At 39.9% G+C, this 16,250-nt stretch overlaps 4 protein-coding genes across 5 annotated transcripts; 2 read left to right on the top strand and 2 right to left on the bottom strand.

The window, feature by feature from the left end:
* Positions 1-7,251: 7,251 nt before the first annotated feature.
* Positions 7,252-8,378, bottom strand: LOC103518908. Its single transcript, XM_026830574.1, has 3 exons — positions 8,304-8,378; positions 7,375-7,810; positions 7,252-7,295 (listed from the first exon to the last, which is right to left on the bottom strand). The coding sequence occupies exons 1-2, from the start codon at positions 8,376-8,378 to the stop codon at positions 7,403-7,405; spliced, it is 483 nt and encodes a 160-aa protein (XP_026686375.1). The 3' UTR covers positions 7,252-7,295; positions 7,375-7,402.
* A 58-nt stretch (positions 8,379-8,436) lies between these two features.
* LOC113471433 lies at positions 8,437-9,329 on the top strand. The gene is made up of 3 exons (XM_026830573.1): positions 8,437-8,481; positions 8,527-8,832; positions 8,975-9,329. The coding sequence occupies exons 1-3, from the start codon at positions 8,437-8,439 to the stop codon at positions 9,116-9,118; spliced, it is 495 nt and encodes a 164-aa protein (XP_026686374.1). The 3' UTR covers positions 9,119-9,329.
* Positions 9,330-9,729: 400 nt separating this feature from the next.
* On the top strand, positions 9,730-10,799 carry LOC113471431. 2 transcript variants are annotated; one of them, XM_026830572.1, is made up of 2 exons: positions 9,730-10,468; positions 10,527-10,799. In XM_026830572.1, the coding sequence occupies exons 1-2, from the start codon at positions 10,123-10,125 to the stop codon at positions 10,541-10,543; spliced, it is 363 nt and encodes a 120-aa protein (XP_026686373.1). In that variant the 5' UTR covers positions 9,730-10,122; the 3' UTR covers positions 10,544-10,799. The 2 variants fall into 2 exon arrangements, with proteins under 2 accessions (XP_026686373.1, XP_026686372.1); XM_026830571.1 differs by having other exon boundaries at positions 9,730-10,475; positions 10,534-10,799.
* A 234-nt stretch (positions 10,800-11,033) lies between these two features.
* LOC103518905 lies at positions 11,034-13,656 on the bottom strand. The gene is made up of 4 exons (XM_008483986.3): positions 13,046-13,656; positions 12,582-12,764; positions 12,203-12,390; positions 11,034-11,401 (listed from the first exon to the last, which is right to left on the bottom strand). Exons 1-4 carry the CDS (start codon positions 13,508-13,510, stop codon positions 11,125-11,127), a joined length of 1,113 nt encoding a protein of 370 aa, XP_008482208.2. The 5' UTR covers positions 13,511-13,656; the 3' UTR covers positions 11,034-11,124.
* Positions 13,657-16,250: the final 2,594 nt, after the last annotated feature.

Below are 16,250 nucleotides of genomic sequence, written 5' to 3'. Positions count from 1 at the left end.
TGTGGACACACGCTTTTACACGGAAAATTTTAACAATAATTCTTTTGCACTTTCTTAAATTCCAGTGCAGCTTTGTCCCGCTGTCTCCGATAGTGAAGACAACGTTGACAGAAGGCCAGTCCCGTACCCCTCTCTGACAACCCTTCGATACAGCTAAGACAACTTCAAAGCCAATCAATGAAACCACCACAAAGAAACCCGTCCCTCCTATTACATATATAACAACACCAAACTTAAATACAACTTCAAAGCCAATCAATGAAACCACCACAAAGAAACCCGTCCGTCCGAGAAACCTGCCTACATTTCTGGTCAAGCAAATCGCAAAAATCCTGAAGACCCACATTTTCAACTTCACCAAGACTGTGCATCCCGATGTTGAAAAGAATGCAGCCCTGGTTCAGGAACTCGACAATCTGGTGAAAAACCATGCCCAGGAAATTGTGGACCACCAACAACATCCTGACGCTTTTACTTCCCGAGGGTTCCTGGGTTGTTTGACAGCTGGAGCTTTCAGGTTGGTTGACAAAGCAGCAAGTTCAGGAACTCGACAATCTGGTGAAAAACCATGCCCAGGAAATTGTGGACCACCAACAACATCCTGACGCTTTTACTTCCCGAGGGTTACTGGGTTGTTTGACAGCTGGAGCTGTCAGGTTTGTTGAGAAAGCAGCAAATCTTGTGGTCAGCGTACTGGGATGTGATACTGCAAAGGCGGTGAATGTCGTCAAGAGGGAAACGGCCAATAGGATCGTTAGAGACATGGTAGATACTAGAGTGCAGAAGATAACGATGAAAGCAGAAGGTAAAAATAATAGTAATTCTATGGTTTATAATTATTATTATTGAATTCTAGCCAACTGAATAAATCATCGCCTCGGAAATCACAGCGCCTCGCAGCAAATTTCGGAAAAATTTTAAACTTTGAAAAATATTCAATCAAACTTTGGGTTTTGTTTCAATTTACATACCTAGTACCTATCATTGAGACATGGTAGATACTAGAGTGCAGAAGATAACGATGAAAGCAGAAGGTAAAAATAATAGTAATTCTATGGTTTATAATTATTATTATTCTTAGCGTGTAATCAAATAAATAAATAAAATAATTATTATTATTGAATTCTAGCCAACTGAATAAATCATCGCCTCGGAAATCACAGCGCCTCGCAGCAAATTTCGCAAAAATTTTAAACTTTGAAAAATATTCAATCAAACTTTGGGTTTTGTTTCAATTTACATACCTAGTTCCTATCATTGTGTCTCTTTTCGCTATGACTAGAAACAAGAAGAATTCACCTGATAAGAACTTGTCCAACTCAACTGAAAATCGTGTCTCTTTTCGCTATGACTAGAAACAAGAAGAATTCACCTGATAAGAACTTGTCCAACTCAACTGAAAATCAAAAAAACCGATCGATAAATGATAATGTACCTTGTTGATAAAATTGACTCGTTTGGACAAACCCTGAAAGATTTGAAGGACATAATAGACAGAATCAAATTGAAGACTGAAGAAAACAATGTTCCAATCCTTCTCCCACTCCCAACGTTCCTCTTGCTCGCTGAAATTAGTAGAGATAGGGAACACCCGATCTTTTGAAGCTTTAAAACATTATAGAACGTAGTCAACTCAAGTTAAGCAACTTTGCACTTGGTTAGTATTCGGATGGGTGACCATCTCGACAATCACGTGCTGGCTTTTCCCGGCCCCCATCACAAAAAAAAACTAGCAACATGCAGCATGCTTCAAAGATTTTGCTTGCCAGCCTAGTTAGCTTAGTTGGTAGTGCGTCTGCCTTGTAAGCGCTAGGCCGCGGGTTCGATTCCCACCCGATTCCAATCCTTCTCCCACTCCCAACGTTCCTCTTGCTCGCTGAAATTAGTAGAGATAGGGAACACCCGATCTTTTGAAGCTTTAAAACGTGATAGAACGTAGTCAACTCAAGTTGAGCAACTTTGCACTTGGTTAGTATCTGGATGGGTGACCATCTCGACAATCACGTGCTGGCTTTTCCCGGCCCCCGTCACAAAAAAAAAAAACTAGCAACATGCAGCATGCTTCAAAGATTTTACTGTAGTAATAGAAAGTAAAAAGTCTATTGGGAAGATACATAGTTTCTTCTAACCGCCAGAGACGACTTCATCTAAAATCTAACGACTGGGAGTAGACTAGATAGATGCCGATCCACAACAGAGACGACTTCATCTAAAATCTATCGACCGGGAGTAGACTAGATAGATGTCGATCCACATCGATCGATGGCCATCGACTATGTGTGGACACACCTTTACACGGACAAATTTACAATAAATTCTTTTCACTTTTCTTAAATTCCAGTCAGCTTGTCCCCTGTTCCCGATGGTGGAACAACGTTGACAAAGCATGCCGTACGTTTTCTGCCAATAACAATACCAACCTTCGGACCCTACGGTACAGCTAAGACAACTTCAAAGCCAATCAATGAAATCACCACAAAGAAACCCGTCCGTCCTATTACATATATCCCGATGGTGGAACAACGTTGACAAAGCATGCCGTACGTTTTCTGCCAATAACAATACCAACCTTCGGTACAGCTAAGACAACTTCAAAGCCAATCAATGAAATCACCACAAAGAAACCCGTCCGTCCTATTACATGTATAACCCAGAGACGACTTCATCTAAAATCTATCGACCGGGAGTAGACTAGATAGATGTCGATCCACATCGATCGATGGCCATCGACTATGTGTAGACACACCTTTACACGGACAAATTTACAATAAATTCTTTTCACTTTTCTTAAATTCCAGTCAGCTTTGAAATAAATAATCTGGAGCAAAGATCTAGAATGATAAATATAACAATCAATGGAGTCCAACAAAAGGGAAATGAAAATGTATTGAAACTCGTAGAAGAAATAGGAAGAAAATTGGGATTCGCGAAACCATTAGCAGATGTTCAAGCGGCCCACAGAGTGAATAGTATGAATAAAAAGAAACCCAAGCCCATCATTGTTCGCCTACTGAATACTAAAACAAGAGACAAATGGACAGCAGCTTACAGACAGAAAAAAACTCTGGCATGAGAATATTTATATCAACGAACATTTGACAAGAAGAAATCAAGAGCTCCTATATAAAACCAAACAATTGGCAAGAAAGAATAATTACAAGTATGTTTGGACCCATGATTGCAAAATACTTATCAGGAAGAATGAGAACTCAAAAGCATATGCTATCAAGTACTTGGATCAGCTGGAAAACATCCTGGGTATCAAGAAGATTCCTGTAATCGATCTGGAAAATGAAGACCATGACATCACGCGTTTTTATGAAACCATTAATTCTAATCGTACATTTGATAATTCCTCTAACTTCGAATAGCTATAAAGTAACCATTGCATATTAACAATATTTACATTACCCAAATTTATAAACTATCTAGGTTTAGAATGAGAACTCAAAAGCATATGCTATCAAGAACTTGGATCAGCTGGAAAACATCCTGGGTATCAAGAAGATTCCTGTAATCGATCTAGAAAATGAAGACCATGAAATCACGCGTTTTTATGAAACCATTAATTCTAATCATACATTTGATAATTCCTCTAACTTCGAATAGCTATAAAATAACCATTGCATATTAACAATATTTACATTACACAAATTTATAAACTATCTAGGTTCCTATACCTTTTTCATTATTTTCTTTGTCTCTCTCATTTGCTTGCATCATTGATAAATAATTGATCTAATGATCAATTCAATCTTTTTCTCTTATCATAAATACTGTATCAAATAAAATTAATACCTATAGAATATAAAAAAAAGATTATTTATTTTATTTATTTAATACACATTTTCACATTTAGCAATTAGTTATCAGCCATTAGTGGATTTAAAGAAATAAGGTTTACATGTGTTTCAGGAAGTTATTCCGTTTCAGGAATCTCATCAGGGTGGAAATAGAATCGGGGTTGTCGGATAGGATATTGGAAAGGGAGTTGCCGAGAAACGAAGAACGAAGGAGGTCTAAATCTTAGTTTGTTGCAGTGTAGTAGGAGATGTTCTACTGTTACGGGTTCATGACAGGTATCACACATTCTGGTCTTTCCTCTCTTTCAAAAAGATGTGAATGAGTGATCTTAGTGTGGCCAATTCTCATTCTCATAAGGCGGAGTTGCCGAGAAACGAAGGAGGTCTAAATCTTAGTTTGTTGCAGTGTAGTAGGAGATGTTCTACTGTTACGGGTTCATGACAGGTACCACATTCTGGTAATCTTTAAGGATGCCCAAGGCAATCTCCACCATTCAAATTATGGCATTTGACGTGAAATAAAAACATAAATATGAACAGATATTTCTCGCAGATCTCATGCAAGCAAACCCAAAAGCCAGTTGGCAATTTCTGGAAATTCAAGATCTGATGTTCAAGTTTGTTTCCGCATACAGAAAGTAAGTATAGTGGGAAGACATTTCGGTGAATGTCTGGCATGTGGCAAAAGGGGGAAAAAAATGTCATCTTCAGTTAGTCCTAGTATAGAAAGAAAGGGGAAAAGATAGGGTAGAGGGGGATAACGTTCCACTCCAGTGCATTTTGCTCAAAATAATTCGAATTTTCGGAGCTTTCCAATTTTATCTTTCTTTCCAAGAAGTCTCTCCTCGTCTCATCTTGACAAAACCTTTCTGCTTAATACCCGTGTCGAAAAATCCCCCCACCCCGCCCTAGTTTTCGTTAGGTTTTCTGCCTTTGTCTTATCAGATAAGAGATAAGGTCAAAGGCCGCAGGCCGCCGCCACATAGTGACAGAGAGAGAGAGAAAAAGAGAGAGAGGGAGAGAGAGAGTCCATCAATATTACCCCCTTTTTTTTTTTTTTTTTTTTTTTTTTTTAGTGCCCTTTTTTTTTTTTTTTTTTTTTTTTTTTTTTTTTTTTTTTTTTTTTTCCAATGATGTTATCTTTCAATGATGTGTCTTTTTTTTAATGATGTACCAATTAAAACAATGTTATCTTACCAAACTATGTTACCCTACTCTTGTACTCTGTCTTTTGATAATTGCAAAATATAAACCCTAAATAATAAAAAAATTAATAATGGTCATGCCAATGATAACAATACGGACTTCCGAGAGAAGGGAAAGAGGGGATTCCCCCCTGAGTGCACGGTTTTCTACGTGGCCGAAAAATGGACACGAGGGCCGAAAAAAGATAACCAAGGAATGAAGGCCGAGGTAGAACCTTATCTATCAAAAAGAAATAATTATTAGGAAATAAAAACTCTTGACTTCAGGTTTTACAAATTTCATATATTTTAGCGATACGCGTATAATAATAGAACCTTATCTATCAAAAAGAAATAATTATTAGGAACTAAAAAACTCTTGACTTTAGGTTTTACAAATTTAATATGTATATTTTATCGATACGCGTATAATAATTATTATTTTTTATTGTAATATCACTAGGTTTTTCCTGACAGCAATTATTAAAGTTAATTAAAAAATCGAAGGTCGCGCCAAAAGTAATTAAAGATAAATTGGCCATTACTTCTCTTATCAAAGAGCCCCAAAATGGTATAAATACTCGTATACCCCACCCGGAGGAGTAATAGTCATTTTCATTTCACGTTGTCACTTAGATAGATAGTTCTACGCCACCATGAAGTTCGTCCTATCTGGAGCATCCTTCCTATAGGATAAGGAAAGTAACAATAGTTTATGTACATTTCATGTTCATGCTCATGTCACAAGAGACATAAATTATGCAGGCCGCATCCAGGATTTTGTCGAGGGAGGGCGAGGGTTCAAACAGTCATTTAAGGGGGGGGGGTTATTCAAACAGTCATTTAAGGGAGGGGGATGCTCCAAATTTTCAAAGTCTGGCCTACAGTAAAGGAGAATAATGATTATGACGCTCGAGGGGGGGACCCTAAATACAGCCCTGAAATTATGTAGGTACCTACCTATGTTGTTTGCAATAGACTTGGAATCGGTCAAGCGTACAGAGGATTTTACATATCCAACGGACATTTGGCGAAGACAAACCTTTGTTGCTAATTTGTCCGCAGCAAAAGAGAGAGAGAGAGAGAAAGAGAATCAAAGAAAAGGTAAAAAGACAGAAAGAGAATGATATAGAGAAGGAGAGGGGGAGAGGGAGGGAGAGAGAGTAGGTACATGTGTAAAATATGCTCGAAGCGGAGCGAGAGAGAGAGATGAAATGTCTCATTTAATATTAACTACCTTTGAGAGGTTATAGAAGACAAAGAATAGAATGAGAGAGGTATTAGAGAGAGAGAGAGAGAGAGAGGATAGGAGAGAAAGAGAAAGAATAAGAGAGAGAGAGAGAGAGAGAGAGAGAGAGATACACGAAGGTATCTCTCTCTCTCAAAAGCGGAGAAATATTCGAGAAAAAGAAGAGAAGATATAAGAGGGAGGAGGAGAGAGACAAAGGTAAAAAACAGACAAATATTCGAGAAGAGATCTTGAAAAGGTCAAAAAGAAATGTAGACGAAGAGAGAGAAAGGGGAGATGGTAATATAACGACTCTTATGACTAACAAAGCCACGAAGGCCAGACTTACTTGTCTCGTGTAGTTCAGCCATAAGCCTAACTCCTTCCCACATGTTCTGTTGTTGTTGTGCCGACTTTAGCTTTCACTGAATGGTGATGGCAGAGTAAAGAAAAGATATTTTTTTTGTATCTGCTATACACCGGGGTGGTGGTCTCTAGCCATGTTTAATTGGCTCGTCCTGAACTAGTAATAGAAAGTAAAAAATCTGGTGTGAACATCACACGACTTTCTATTACATTAAGTCGGACAGTTCTAAAAGTAAATTTCATTTCTCTACGACAAATCGTTCTTGAGATAATTTGTTCACAACTTTCTACTTTTTCCCATTTAAACCTGTAGTACGTACGTCCTGAACTGCAGTCAACCATCGTGAGGACTTGTGCTTATTCTTTAAAAGCAGAGAGAACCCTTTGAAACTGCCAGCTAGCTAGGCTGGTAGGTGGTTAGGGTTAGCTGTTCTCCTCCCTGTTTATAGTCCCACAGCCAGACGCTAGTCTTCTCTCTGTTTAACGTCCCCTAGCCAGACCATCCCAGATGTTTCCCAGGGAAGTATTGTGTCTCTTGTCGCCCATCTGATGAGAGACATACTATGGTAGTCTATAGTCTAGTGTTCTTAGTTTTATGGGTCAGATAGGTTGTTCAAAAATAAGGTGGTTAGGGTTAGCTGTTCTCCTCCCTGTTTATAGTCCCACAGCCAGACGCTAGTCTTCTCTCTGTTTAACGTCCCCTAGCCAGCAGAGCCCAGATGTGGTTAGCTGTTCTCCTCCCTGTTTATAGTCCCACAGCCAGACGCTAGTCTTCTCTCTGCTTAACGTCCCCTAGCCAGACCATCCCAGATGTTTCCCACCTACCTATACTGTTCCTCGCTAATATAGCCGAGTCCAGACGGATCCATGCACGCAAACAGCGCATCCACATGGTCTATATCGTACAGGAGCGGTGGGGCCCCACCCTCATCACGACAGCTCATCAGCTTGTCAATCAGTTCAATCAGATACCCCACCGGATCACACGGTAAGCTAACGAGCAGATGGGACAGTAGGAATGCAAACAGCTGCTGCAGGCGTTTGCGTTTCAAATAGCGAACGGCGCAGCGGTAGCGCTCTGACGGGAATGGTTCGAACTGAAGGGACGCCCTACTTACTGGAACCGGCGATTCTGGACGTTGGAACGGCAGGTCAAACGACGGCTGACTTGGTGGGAGGAGCGAGAACAAATCCACCTCAAAAAGAAATTTTACGAGAAGAATGAAGATCTAATTATTTTGATAGTTTGATAAATAACTTCATTTTAAAACATATTGAAGGTTTTACAATCAATACACCTCCAAGCTAAGGCCCAACTTTTAGGTGAATTGCCATAGAGAATTACATATATAACAACACCAAACTTTGAGACAACTTCAAAGCAATGAAATCACCACAAAGAAACCCGTCCCTCCTATTACATATATACCAACACCAAACTTTGAGACAACTTCAAAGCAATGAAATCACCACAAAGAAACCCGTCCGTCCTATTACATATATACCAACACCAACCTTTGAGACAACTTCAAAGCAATGAAATCACCACAAAGAAACCCGTCCCTCCTATTACATATATAACAACACCAAACTTTAAGAAGCAATGAAATCACCACAAAGAAACCCGTCCCTCCTATTACATATATAACAACACCAAACTTAGGGACAACTTCAAAGCCAATCAATGAAACCACCACAAAGAAACCCGTCCGTCCGAGCAACCTGCCTACATTTCTGGTCAAGCAAATCGTAAAAATCCTGAAGACCCACATTTTCAACTTCACCAAGACTGTGCATTCCGAAGTTGAAAAGAATGCAGCCCTGGTTCAGAAACTCGTGAATCTGGTGAAAGACCATGCCCAGGAAATTGTGGACCACCAACAACATCCTGACGCTTTCAGTTCCCGAGGACTAATGGGCTTGATAACAAAGACAACAAAGATAGCTTCCCGTCCGTCCGAGCAACCTGCCTACATTTCTGGTCAAGCAAATCGTAAAAATCCTGAAGACCCACATTTTCAACTTCACCAAGACTGAGCATCCCGAAGTTGAAAAGAATGCAGCCCTGGTTCAGAAACTCGACAATCTGGTGAAAGACCATGCCCAGGAAATTGTGGCCCACCAACAACATCCTGACGCTTTCAGTTCCCGAGGACTTCTGGGCTTGATAACAAAGACAACAAAGATAGCTATCAGGTTGGTTGAGAAAGCAGCAAGACTTGTGGTCAGCGTGGTGAAAAATACTGCAAAGGCAGTCGTTACAAAGACGATGGATGTCTTCAAGAGTGAAACGGCGAAGAAGATCGTTAAAGACGTGGTAGATACTGGAGTAAAAGAGATAACGAAGGAAGTGGCAGATAGAGCGGTAGATGAAGTTTTGGGAAACTGCAAAGGCAGTCGTTACAAAGACGATGGATGTCTTCAAGAGTGAAACGGCGAAGAAGATCGTTAAAGACGTGGTAGATACTGGAGTGCAGGAGATGACAAAGAAAGCGGCAGATGAAACGGGCTCTAACACTTACTCACCACTGTTTTAAATTTTGGGAACGAAGAATTAGACAACAGTCGTTGGAAAAGTGGTGAGACAAGCACAACAAGCTATCCCGAAAGCGTTGCCAAAGTTGCAAGTTCCTTCGATCCCATTTCTGTTAACCCTTTATTTTATTTTTTATTTTTTTTACTTTTATAACGCATATTTTATCCATTATAAGTTTAAAACGCATATTTTATCCATTTTCTGATCCAAGATTTACACGTTCTTCCATCTTCTGAATCAAAGCGGAAAATTTTCAGCTTATTATATATGTTGCCGGCATTCTAGTATGTATAAATTTTATACACATCTACACTCTGAGTTGATGAGGAGGCTACTCGGGAGTAGTCTCCGAGTCTCCAATGGGAAGTATTGTGTCTCTTGTCGCCCATCTGATGAGAGACATACTATGGTAGTCTATAGTCTAGTGTTCTTAGTTTTATGGGTCAGATGGGTTGTTCAAAAATATGACAAATGGGATGTCCAGGGTTGCGTAAAGAACGAGGATCATAAACCGTGGTTCTCGATACTTCGTTTTTTTTTTCTACGTGAGTCTAATGCGGCGATTCTTAATAAATATCTTTTTTTTTTTCTGGCCAAAACGGTACTTATTTAAAAAAAAATTGGCAGCAAGGAGTTCTTACTTCTTTTTTCCCCCGATAACAAACAAGAAATTCATCACAAATACATTATAACACCGTATCATCAATATTCATACACACGCACACGCATATTTATACGCACCCAGTTTTCACATCCCACACTGTGTAATTTGTAAAATCCTCATAATAACGTAAATTTTGAGCAAGTTTGGTCAAAAAATTCCTGATAAACAGAAAGATCAAGAAACAGATAGAACTGATTTCTTAGACCTCAAGAGGAAGAGAAGAAAGACAATGCATTGAAGAGCCATTGCCCACATAATTTCCGTACTTTTGCCGTTGTCCACCTAACGCTCGAACACACCCGAACTTTATCGAAAGCGCACGAATCCCTCCCGAGCCCACCATGATGGTTCGCCCACGGCCGTGTCACCCACTCTACTGCAAGCTGCTTCAGCACCGACGTCCAATCACCGTGCTGTCCATCGCACTACTGATCATTCTCACCATCCTGCTCCTCCTCTGGCTCGGTTTGGGCGGCGAAAAAGACCGAAGCCTTCGCGACAAGTTCGGGCATCGGCGGAAACGCCCGAGGAAGAAGCGAGGGGGTGGGGCCTACGGGTGGGACTCGGAGGAGGAGCTTAGCGATGCCGAGAAGTACCGACGTCGCATGAAATATGGCAACGAGGCCAACCGAAACAACTTGGAGCGTATGGCAGCGTCGCAGAGTCGAAAGAAGTTGACGTCCAAAATACGACTGTACTCGTATTTTTGATGCGGGAAATACGACCGTACAATTGACGTCCAAAGTACGACTTTACTATTGATGCTGGGGCCCTTTGGTTCTCTGTCCGTGAGGCTAGGGTTTTTGTAGAATCAAATTAAATACGAAATCTTGAGTAGTAAATCATGATGGAACAATATGCTTTTGGCAGTTATGAAAAATCATGGTATTTTGAGATGTGTTTAAAAAACCAATAATCTTTTTTGTCTCCCCCGGCTATTTACCTAACCTCTTCATGGCTTTCAGGTACAAGTGTCCACGATTAAGTCTGATCTAATCAGTCTAATCAGTAAAAGACAATGTACAAATTATACATAGATCGATATTAATCTAATCTGCCTTTATTTTTATTCAGTCTGATACTAAACATTAATGTAGGGCTCATAATCATGGTATTTTGAGATGTGTTTAAAAAACCAATAATCTTTTTTGTCTCCCCCGGCTATTTACCTAACCTCTTCATGGCTTTCAGGGACAAGTGTCCACGATTAAATCTGATCTAATCACTCTAATCAGTAAAAGACAATGTACAATTATACATAGATCGATATTAATCTAATCTGCCCTTATTTTTATTCAGTCTGATACTAAACATTAATGTAGGGCTCAACCCAAAGACAAAGATTAATCTTGGTGTACACTTTGTTCTTTCTTACGATTGCTCAAGGATTCATCTTGATGTACAGGTACAGTCTGTTCGCCTTTCTTTTGATCTTGCTGCAAACTCTGTTCTTCTTCTTTCCTACGTTTGCTCAGGGATGGACACAGGACATTTCGATACAGAGTCTGCACGAGGTATTTCTTAGCGTCCACCCGATATACGTCGAAAGGTACGCCCAGCCCTGGTTCTACTTGCGGTTGCTTGACCACCACGGACACACCCAGAGTTTTCATTGCCGTCCTGTAAATGAGACAGCTTGGCGAGTCATTTACCTGCCCTACGCCACCTATCATTATATGCGCCTTATAGCGTAACAGAGTCATTATTCATTCAATAGAAAAGTTGCATCTACTTGGGTGAGGTTTCTAAGAGTGTAGAAAAAATAAGGAACCAGGGAATTTTTCTTTTCCCATACGACTTCTAGATCCGCCAGACTAAGCCGTCTACTCCCTCTTTAACATCCCCCAGACAGACAGCAAAATACACTTCTGTACAACCACAAATCTTATAAATCCAATTTCTTAATTATTCATTCAATAGAAAAGTTGCATCTACTTGGGTGAGGTTTCTAAGAGTGTAGAAAAAATAAGGAACCAGGGAATTTTTCTTTTCTTATACGACTTCTAGATCCGCCAGACTAAGCCGTCTACTCCCTCTTTAACATCCTCCAGACAGACAGCAAAATGCACTTCTGTACATCTACAAATCTTATAAATCCAATTTCTTCTGACTAACAAAGCCACGAAGGCCAGACTTACTTGTCTCGTGTAGTTCAGCCATAAGCCTAACTCCTTCCCACATGTTCTGTTGGTGTTGTTGTGCCGACTTTAGCTTTCACTGAATGGTGATAGCAGAGTAAAGAAAAGATATTTTTTTTTGTATCTGCTATACACCGGGGTGATGTCTCTAGCCATGTTTAATTGGCTCGTCCTGAACTGCAGTCAACCATCGTGAGGACTTGTGCTTATTCTTTAAAAGCAGAGAGAACCCTTTGAAACTGCCAGCTAGCTATAGGCAGGTTAGGAGATGTTTCCCACCTACCTATACTGTTCCTCGCTAATATAGCCGAGTCCAGACGGATCCATGCACGCGAACAGCGCATCCACATGGTCTATATCGTACAGGAGCGGAGGGGCCCCACCCTCATCACGACAGCTCATCAGCTTGTCAATCAGATCAATCAGATACCCCACCGGATCACACGGTAAGCTAACGAGCAGATGGGACAGTTTCCCGATTTTGAAAATTTGGACCGATTGCAATACTTTCATTACTAGTATAGCTCCGCTATACTGTAGTAATAGAAAGTAAAAAGTCTATTGGGAAGATACATAGTTTCTTCTAACCGCCAGAGACGACTTCATCTAAAATCTAACGACCGGGAGTAGACTAGATAGATGCCGATCCACATATGGGACAGTAGGAATGCAAACAGCTGCTGCAGGCGTTTGCGTTTCAAATAGCGAACGGCGCAGCGGTAGCGCTCTGACGGGAATGGTTCGAACTGAAGGGACGCGCTACTCACTGGAACCGGCGATTCCGGACGTTGGAACGGCAGGTCAAACGACGGCTGACTTGGTGGGAGGAGCGAGAACAAATCCACCTCAAGAAGAAATTTTACGAGAAGAATGAAGATCTAATTATTTTGATATTTTTTGATAGTTTGATAAATAACTTTATTTTAAAACATATTGAAGGTTTTACAATCAATACACCTCCAAGCTAAGGCCCAACTTTTAGGTGAATTGCCATAGAGCTGTTTCTTCCTCAGTCGACACAAACTTGAGCTATTTTGCAAAAGTTTTAGACGAGGATTCAGCTCAAGGTTTATTGAGCTTGTGAAAGAATTGTTAGATGAAATAAAAAAATAAATAATAATAATACCTCTTCGTCTTCCGCGGGAACGGAAAGAGACGGCCCAACGCTTTCGTGTTCTTCCGCTAAACTTTGGGTGAATCGGGTGGTGGAACTGGCCGTTATCGAGACAGAGGGGACCGAGAGGCATTGCGCGCGCAACCTGTCTGAGAGAGTCTCGAGCAGTGCGCTATGGAGAGACTCTTCGCCCTCGACGGACTTTGCCGAAGTGATTTCGGGAAGAGTCGGCTCTTGGCGGCTCTCGAGCAGGCGGGCACGAATATACGCGACTGTCTCAAGGTCCAAGTTCTGCTTGAAGGAGACCAGCATGATGTCTAAAAGGTCGCGCGTTTCTGCACCGGTTGTGTGAGGGAGGGCATTTTCTAGGAGACCATCGAGAGAAGTTAGGTCGATGTAGGGAAGATGGCGCCGGATGGACTTTTCAACCACTTCCAGAGTGAGACGGTCCTCCATTTTAGGATGTGAGGATGACATGATTTTTCGCGTTTTATGTTTGTTCTATTTTTATTTTTAACTTTGAAAATTGTTACTGTTTAGGTATGTTTCTTCTATTTTTATTTCAAAGACATTACTTGTCACTGTGAATGTCTGTGTATTTACTGATGTACCTAAAGACACTAGCCAACCGATATTTCGAGGTACCTATGTACTAAAAAAAATCATCATCATTATTATTATTATTATTATTATTAGTTAGGTACCTACTGAAATTTCCTTCTATGATTTTTCGCGTTTTATGTTTGTTCTATTGTTATTTTTAACTTTGAAAATTGTTACTGTTTAGGTATGTTTCTTCTATTTTTATTTCTAAGACATTACTTGTCACCGTGAATGTCTGTGTATTTACTGATGTACTTAAAGACAATAGCCAACCGATATTTCGAGGTACCTATGTACTAAAAAAAAAAATCACCTTCTAGGACTTGGCTAAAATTAAAAAAAAAAAAGTTTTTAAATTTTTATTGCACATTGCATACACAAAACATTACTAGGCGCTCATACAAATAGTCAGTCTGGGTCTAAAGCATTCACTGCGGAAATAAGGGACTTCATACAAATCATACACATATTATTCCTATCCTATTCCACCTTCTAGCTTCTAGCAGGATAAACAAGGCATATTCTATTCTAAAATTTGCAGAACGTCAAGGAATATGAGGGGGAATGCGCCGCAATTCAATAAAATAAAATAATAATAATAATAATAAAAAAATATGAAGTTTTTAAATTTTTATTGCACATTGCATACACAAAACATTACTAGGCGCTCATACAAATAGTCAGTCTGGGTCTCCGCAGTGAATGCTTTAGGAAATAAGGGACTTCATACACATATTATTCCTATCCTATTCTACCTTCTAGCAGGATAAACAAGGTATATTCTATTATAAAATTTCGTTTGTTTAATAAGCCAAGCTTTGAATACTCCTTTTATCAACATTTCTCTAGAAATATTCGGTTAAGGGATACGGGTTATATTAAAATAAGGGACGAATATAGAGAGAGGAAGGAGAAGAAGAAAACAGAGAGAGAGAGAGAGAGAAACCAAGTCAGAGAGAGAAAGGGTACCTATAGCGATATTCAAAAGAGAATCTTTTAACAGGTAAATGTGAGATGACAGAGAAAACGGTAGAAAAGGACAGGGTTTATACGCTTTCCCCGGAATGAAATCCCATGACTATTCCATGACTTTTCCAGAACATTTCCCTGAATTTTCCAGAAAATTAGGGGGCGGAGGTACTTAAAAATCAGTTAGACTACCCCTTCAGTGAAATAAAATATGCAATATGGAGAACATCAAGGAATATGAGGGGAAATGCGCCGCAGGCCTTTTATCGGAAATACGTGATATTTAATTTGAATATTTTTAACTTTTGACTGGGTGACAGATTCCATGACTTTTCCAGGTTTTCTTTAAATTTTCACGATTTTCCATGACTTTTCCACGACTTTTTGGCCGATTTTCAGATTCCATGACTTCTCCAGTTTTTCCAGGTCGCGCGTAAAAACCCTGCACTGGGGACTTTTATGAGGTGAAAACTGAGGTTCATTTCCTATGGCACAATTTTTATTTTTATTTCATTTTATTGTATTTTTCCTTTTTTTTTATCAATAATTATGTAAACTGATCTCCTGTATTTTATTGTAAATTTAGATCTTTCAATTAAATTAAATTAAATTTTCGACTGAGATGGTTTGGACATGTGGAAAGGAGAAATGAGAGGTACCCCGAATGAAATTGGGGAAAATGGCGAGTAAGTAAAAGAAGAAAGGTCAGTTTTAGGTTGAACACCCTGTATATGGTATCTGTAACACCCTGTATATGGTATCTGTTAGGTACATAAGTCTGCTAGGGACTAATACAATATGTAACACATCAGTAAATTTGCACAACAGAGAAGGATAAAATCCGCCCCGGGCGGGAATCGAACCCGCGGCCTAGCGCTTACAAGGCAGACGCACTATACCAACTAAGCTAACTAGGCTGGAAAGGAAACTCTTTGCAAGAGTGCAAATGCAAAGTCTATTCAATTCAACCCAGTATTCTGCTAATTATTTTCCAATCTTGTATACTTACCCAACTTGGAAGTTTTCTGGAAGGGAAAAAAAGAAGAAAGCATAGCACGAACAGACCTCTAAATCCCGAAACAAACTTGAGCAAACATTGTTGAACAAACATGTTGCTGAAGGAGAAGGAGGAAGAAGAGGAGGAAAAGAAGAAAAAAGGAACGAAAGGAGGAATAAGAAAACGAGAGTTTGAAGAAGAGAAGGAAAGAAAGGAGAAGAGGAAGAGGAAATAAAGGAGACAGAAAGTAGGAGGAGAAGAAGGAATGAAAGGAGAGAAGACATGAGGAGTCTGAGGAAGAAAAAAAAGGAGAGAGAAAGGACGAGGAAGAAGAGGAGAAGGAGGAGGAAGAGGAGGAGAAGGAGAAGGAGGAGGAAGAGGAGGAGGAAGATGAGGAGAAGGAAGAGGGAGAAATGAAACGAGAAGAAGGAGGGGAAATTTAAAATGTCCGACGGCATTTTCTTGAGCAAACGAACAGTTAACTCCGCCATGGAGTACAAAAGAAATGACAGCAACAATAACAACAACATTAACAACAATAGTTTATGTACACTCTCTCTCTCTCTCTCTCTCTCTCTCTCTCTCTCTCTCTCTCTCTCTCTCTCTCTCTCTCTCTCTCTCTCTCGTTCCTAAGTCAACACTTTTTGT

This window comes from Diaphorina citri, unplaced genomic scaffold (genome assembly GCF_000475195.1).
Source record: "Diaphorina citri unplaced genomic scaffold, Diaci psyllid genome assembly version 1.1 scaffold2429, whole genome shotgun sequence".
NCBI lineage: Eukaryota > Metazoa > Arthropoda > Insecta > Hemiptera > Psyllidae > Diaphorina > Diaphorina citri.
This window is presented reverse-complemented; position numbering and strand designations above follow the sequence as displayed.